The 6,565-nt window shown below is 38.2% G+C and overlaps 1 protein-coding gene across 1 annotated transcript; it reads left to right on the top strand.

The window, feature by feature from the left end:
• Nucleotides 1-387: 387 nt before the first annotated feature.
• LOC108845135 (vacuolar fusion protein MON1 homolog) lies at nucleotides 388-4,348 on the top strand. Its single transcript, XM_057004490.1, has 14 exons — nucleotides 388-936; nucleotides 1,147-1,226; nucleotides 1,286-1,357; nucleotides 1,443-1,482; nucleotides 1,731-1,832; nucleotides 1,931-2,052; nucleotides 2,632-2,764; nucleotides 2,844-2,935; nucleotides 3,036-3,117; nucleotides 3,196-3,260; nucleotides 3,338-3,616; nucleotides 3,689-3,780; nucleotides 3,871-3,935; nucleotides 4,022-4,348. The coding sequence occupies exons 1-14, from the start codon at nucleotides 511-513 to the stop codon at nucleotides 4,115-4,117; spliced, it is 1,746 nt and encodes a 581-aa protein (XP_056860470.1). The 5' UTR covers nucleotides 388-510; the 3' UTR covers nucleotides 4,118-4,348.
• The last annotated feature ends 2,217 nt before the right edge of the window (nucleotides 4,349-6,565 follow it).

Raw genomic sequence — 6,565 nt, 5'->3', positions numbered from 1 at the left:
ATTTAAAATAAGTTTAATATTTTAAAATACTCATTAAATTGATAATATATTTAGGTATGTAATTACGTTGTCCAAATATAATTATTTTGTTAATTACTTGCCTGTAGGACGAGTCAAATCTTAGTTTTAAAATAGAGAGTATTTTTGGGAGATGAAGGGAAACGAATATGAAAGTTTTCAATTTGAAAAAAAAAATTATAGAAATGTGCACGTATCCATTGGTTTTCTGTTTTCACAATTGACCAGAAAACAGGCCTAAGGCCCAAATAAAGTAGTGAGGCCCTACCCGAGCTGCTACCCCTATCATATCAGGAAAAGCCCAACGAGACGGGTCACTAAGCGGGTCGAATGTATCCAACTGAAATCTGGATCCGTTGGTGGATCGTGAATCATCTTTCTCCTTCAATGTGAGTGGACAAGCAGAGAGATTCAATGAACAAGACGACTTGCCGTTGGATCGCTTTCTCTTCCTTGAAAAATTCGTCGAAGAATTTCTACTGATTCCAAACAATGACGAGTTCAGATTCGAGCTCTTCTCCTTCATCATCCGCCACCGATTTCGCCGATCCGAACCCTAGCACCGATCCCGGGACGAATTCGGAGCGTGTTCAAAGTCAATTAGAGTCAATGAATCTGTCTGAGCCAAGCGGAGTCTCTGATGATGATGACGACGACGAGGAGGTTGCACCGGCCAACGGGAATGAAGGCAACGGAGGAGAGGAGATAGAGGCGTCTCCAAGGGCGGATCATCCGGTGGAAATGGAGGCAGGGGAGGAGCCGCCGAGTCCGACGAGCAGCGGATACGATGGGGAGAGAGGGAGCAGCGGCGGAGCTGACGACGCCAGCGAGGATGAGATCCGGGAAGCTAATGTGGACGGTGACACCGCCTCGCAGCACGAAGCCGCGTGGTTGCCTGGGAAACGCCACGTCGACGAGGTGAGTTTCGTCATTCTAAAGTATCAGCTCTCCTTCGTGGAAATATTGTGATTGAAAGCTTCTTGCACCATTGAGTAGAGTTCATTTGGTAAAAGTAGTATTAACGGCACTGTGGAAAATTTTGTATTGAGTGATACGTTTCAGTAATGACAATCTTTCTTATTAGAGGTAGATGAGACTCTGAGAACAAACTTTTAATATGAAATGCAGGATGATGCTTCTCTTTCATGGAGAAAGAGGAAGAAGCATTTCTTCATATTGAGTAACTCCGGAAAACCCATATATTCCAGGTTTGCTTCATAATTGAACTATTCGCTATTGTATTGCGGGTTTTAAGTACTGATTTCAGATATGGAGATGAACACAAGCTTGCTGGATTTTCAGCTACTCTTCAAGCTATTATTTCCTTTGTTGAGAATGGGTAAACTGCACATGCTTTGTCTGCTGTTTGTGTCCCTTGATAATTATATTTATTTTGTCTTTAAGGTTTCCTTTTGTTTTTTCAGTGGTGACCGTGTCAATTTAGTCAAGGCAGGAAAACACCAGGTATTCCAAATTCCTTGCGCAATAAGTTTTATAGTTTGGCGGTAGTTCCTATATTTGCCTATTAATCAGATACATTGGTGGAGAGAATTGAAGAAAATTTTTTCTTTGAATTTTGTTTATTTTATTTATCTATTGAGGAATGCATCATTCCACCATATTTCAATCCTCGAAGTAATATTCCATTTGCACCCTAAGGGAAGTGTTCTGTTCAATTAGAATAAGTAAGTCATATGTATGGTCAACTTCAGGTTGTCTTTCTCGTGAAGGGGCCAATATACCTGGTCTGCATCAGCTGTACAGATGAAACGTATGAATATTTAAGGGGGCAGTTGGATCTTCTTTATGGTCAGGTAACAACAGAACTACTGCTCTGTATCCTTCCTTTAGAAACTTTTTTCATGTTCAACTAAGCGGTTCAAATGACCAAAATGCAAAATTGGTGATGCAGATGATAGTGATTTTAACAAAGTCAATAGACAGATGTTTTGAAAAGAATGCAAAGTTCGACATGACACCCTTGCTCGGAGGAACAGATGCTGTCTTCTCATCTCTTGTCCATTCATTTAGCTGGTTTGTCTCTGATCCGCAACTCAATCGTTTGCCTTTCACATTGTTTTCCTGTTATTTTACCAATGTTAATGTGGAGATTGCGGCTGCCGAAGTTATACTAGTCTCCTGTACGTTATGGGTCCCAAATCTGGAGGAAAATTAGACTTATCTATATTTGTGTTAGAAGCAATGATCTGATCTCTAGAGAAACTTGGATAATGAGGATGTTTTTCACTGGAATTGCTATAAAAGTACCCCTTTCATGGATCAGTTGTCTGTTAGAGGCCAACATTGTGATTAATGATACACATTTTTAGCAAAAAGATGTAAGAACAGAGACAAGGCTATAGGCTATTCTTAAAATGTAAAAAGAGGGTTATAGGCTATACGTATATCACCAATTTGTATATTTTGTATATTACAATGTCTACGTTCAACAGACAGGCCTTAAGTTTTATTAGAATGGTGGAGCCTATTTATTTTCTTTCCCATAGCCATAATGTTCTTGTTACAAATTACACCTTTTCTCTTTTCGGTATACTCCTATGCTTCACGTAGACAATGTTCTAACCAGCTTTGAGATGATTTTCCTAATTTTAGGAACCCAGCTACATTTCTACATGCCTACACTTGTCTTCCCCTTCCGTATGCGTCAAGGAAAGCTACAGGGACAGTATTACAAGACGTTTGCGCGTCTGGGGCCCTGTTTGCACTACTAATGTGCAGACACAAGGTAGATGCCCTTGTACAAAAGATCAAAGTTTTTCAGCCTCGAAACCCATCATAGTTATTGAGTGTGTGTTAACGTGCAGGTTGTCAGTCTTGCTGGTGCACAGAAAGCTTCTCTCCATCCCGATGACTTGCTTCTACTCTCAAATTTCGTCATGTCTTCAGAATCATTCAGGCAAGTGCTAAATATTTTGCCTATCTATAAACAGTGAACCATACACTTGTTTTGTGTGTGAAACTGTGAATTGATCTCACGACGTCCTTTCTGCTAGCAGGACATCAGAATCTTTCTCACCAATCTGTCTACCAAGATACAATCCTCAGGCCTTTTTGCATGCCTATGTCCACTTCTTCGATGTGAGCCATAATTTTACATCTAAAGAGCTTCGTAAACCCATTTAAAGTAGTGATATATTAACTTACTGGGCGATGTAGGATGATACATATGTGATGTTGCTTACCACGCGTTCAGATGCCTTCTATCATCTCAAAGATTGCAGGTAAAAATCGCTTTCATACTTGTGTTTTTGACCTACTGTTCAGTAGTCATGTTATTGAGATCCATAAACTTGTGTAGGGTTCGCATCGAGGCTGTTCTTCTCAAGTCAAATATCCTTACAACGGTTCAAAGATCAATCGCTGAAGGTGGATTGCGTGTTGAGGATTTGCCAATAGACCGCCGGCTTAGACAGAAACCATCATCTACCAATAATGAGGGCCAAGTTTCAACAGAGGTATCTGTGGGAACTGGAGGTCCCTTTGGACTTTGGCATTTCATGTATCGCAGTATATACTTAGATCAATACGTTTCCTCTGAGTTCTCACCTCCAGTAACTAGTCACAGACAACAAAAAAGGTAAAAGCCATGAATCCCCATGTAAGGATTAGTATTTAGAACGCAGAAGAAACTAATGTAGCTGTTTTGCAGTCTATACCGAGCATACCAGAAACTCTATGCTTCGATGCATGAGAAAGGATTGGGACCCCACAAGACTCAATATAGAAGAGACGAAAACTACAGTAAGTTCCTGAACATGCACATTTTAACAAAATACGAAAACCTTGTTGCTGCGAACTGACAGAAAAAGAATTTTGTGAAAATTGCTGCAGCTTTGCTATGCTGGGTGACACCAGATTTTGAACTCTACGCAGCATTTGATCCCCTTGCAGACAAGGTAAGATTCTTTTAAAGCTTATTCGAATCAAAATGCTGCAAAATGGGATGATTAGTGTTTCTGATGATGAAAACATGTTGCTGCAGGCGATGGCGATAAAGATATGCAATCAGGTATGCCAGAGGGTAAAAGAGGTGGAGAATGAAGTGTTCTTGCAAGGAGCTAGCCCTTTCTCTTGGTGATAGAATATATATATATATACTTCTGGTTTTCTTCTACTATGTTTGGTTTGACGCTTATTTTTTTACCAAATCTTGTACTTTTAGCAGCACACCTCCTTTTCTCTGCTTCTTAAATAACAAGGCAATAATGTGTAATTCATTGGTAACCAGAAAGCTCTTGTGATGCTTTTCTTCTGTCAGACCTCGTTTTGTAATTAACCAGACTGAATAATAATTAAACATTTAGAGTGATGTAGACAATCTTTTTAATACAATTTTGAAGACAGAGCAACAAGTTTATAAAGCCTTTTGATGTTTCATGGAAACTGGAGTTGGTAGTGAAGAGTGTGGGTTGGTAACTTGTTATGCTGTGGTTTCAGTTTAAATGCCCCATCAATTATGTTATTATCTTCTCTAGTTTAGATATACGTATCATATTCCTCAGGTTACAAAATAACAAGTTTATTTCCTATTTTAGCGACAAATAGTATTCTGACCAACATTTATTTGGAAACATTTGATGGCGGATTTTACATTTTACACTTAGACGAGTGATGTGGTTAACATATGTCACTACCTCTTGGGTACAGTCTTCGGTTCATCATCTAATTAATGCAACTACTCTGTATTACTACTAGTTCTAGCCTTTGCTCTTAAGCGAATCCAAGATCGAGATAAATGCCCTTGGAACTTTGTTTTACTTTTTCTGGACACTATGGTCGAAAGAGGGTTGATACTTGATACAGTGTTTCTAATTAAATGCCCCTAAATTTCCATACAATATAGAATAGGGCTTGAATTATTCTCCGAGATCCGGATTCGATATGAGATCCAATCCGGATCCACTCCGAAAATCTGAATAGTAAAATGGTGGATATGTAAAAATCGGATTCAAATCTATATCCGTAATTTTTATTAATAATTATTTCAAAATAATATATATATATATATAATTAACTTTATTTATATTTTCTATATAAATTTGTAATAATATACATATAAATAATTAAAAACACCATGCACATTTTTATTTTTAATTTGTTGTTAATATTTTAGTATTATTTTTTATTTTATTTTAAAGATCCAAATAAGTATCCGGATATCTGCCGGATACTACAATTTTAGAAAAATATCTACATATCTAACGTCTAGATATCCGAGAACCCCAAATTCGGATAAAGATAGTAAAAACATGAAATCACCGGATAAAGATCTAGATTTAAATACTTTAAAATTCTCTGGATACACGATCCGTTGCACCTCAATCTAAAAGTGCTGTATATATAAAATACAAAATCTAAAGGACTAGATGAGCAAAAACGCCAAAGTTAACCATTATTGCTCTCGAGCTTTTTCATGAAGGTTGAAGGGCGAGTCAGAGAGGAAAAGAGGTCACGGTGATGATGATTCACGACGAGAAAGAAGGAGCTAGAACACGACGCAGATGATTGAATCGAAATGAGAACGCGAAAGACCGGATTCTCCGTGTGACACCATGAGGAAGACGAACACGACGGCTTGGAGATCGAGTTGAAAGAGGCTCGCCGGCGGTTTCGGAGCAAGAATAGAGCACATAGACATGAAAAGACAGAGACACCATTAGTGAAACTTCAAATGATATATGCCATTAACTTCGTTGTCGATACATCACCATTAAACCACTACTAGAGATGCAGCTTCATATATCTTAAAAGATAAATAAAATAATGGAAAACAATGATTAAAATACAAGATCTATTAAACAAAAAGTTTGAAGAAACATATTTGCTTTTACAGAAAATAGTGAATTTGAGGAAAAAGATGATGCAACCCTAATCGAACCAGCAGCTGAACCGGACTTGGACGAGCTGAAAGAGACTGATTTGGGAGCTGACTTGGACTTTCTGGATGACACTGTCCCAGGAGCTGAATTGGGTGAGCTGGATGAGACTGATCTGGGAGCTGACTTGGACAAGCTGGACGAGACTAAACCAGTAGCTATTCAAGGCGAGCTGAACTTGGGCGATGGATCTGTTCGGCCCATCCATGAAGCTTGAAGCCTGTTGCTTCTTTCTCCTTTCCAGCACATTCCAACCAAACCTAAGATCCATTCTTTTTATCTGAAGGTTCAATTACCAGATCAAACCAGAAGATTGAAGAAATTGATTGTTGTCTTGGTTATCTCTGAACCAGACCCAAAATCAATTGAAGAACAAGACGAGAACAAAGTCAAGATCTACAATTACTCAGTCTTTGGTCTTGTCTAGTATTTCTTCTTTTCTTTTTCGTAAAACTACAAGTCTTAGTCTGTGTTTTCTTTTCCAATGTCGTGTTCTTCTTCTACATAAACCCTTGTATCGATTTCAATAAGATTACTCACTCTTTTTATCACAAATCTCTCAAACTTGTGAATTTCTTGTTCATCTTTGAAAATTGATGTTTTACAGAGTTCATTATCTAAAAGCAATCTCGTTTGTAATCTGAATAAAA

The sequence above is a fragment of the Raphanus sativus genome, chromosome 3 (genome assembly GCF_000801105.2).
Source record: "Raphanus sativus cultivar WK10039 chromosome 3, ASM80110v3, whole genome shotgun sequence".
Taxonomy (NCBI): Eukaryota; Viridiplantae; Streptophyta; class Magnoliopsida; order Brassicales; family Brassicaceae; genus Raphanus; species Raphanus sativus.
This window is presented reverse-complemented; position numbering and strand designations above follow the sequence as displayed.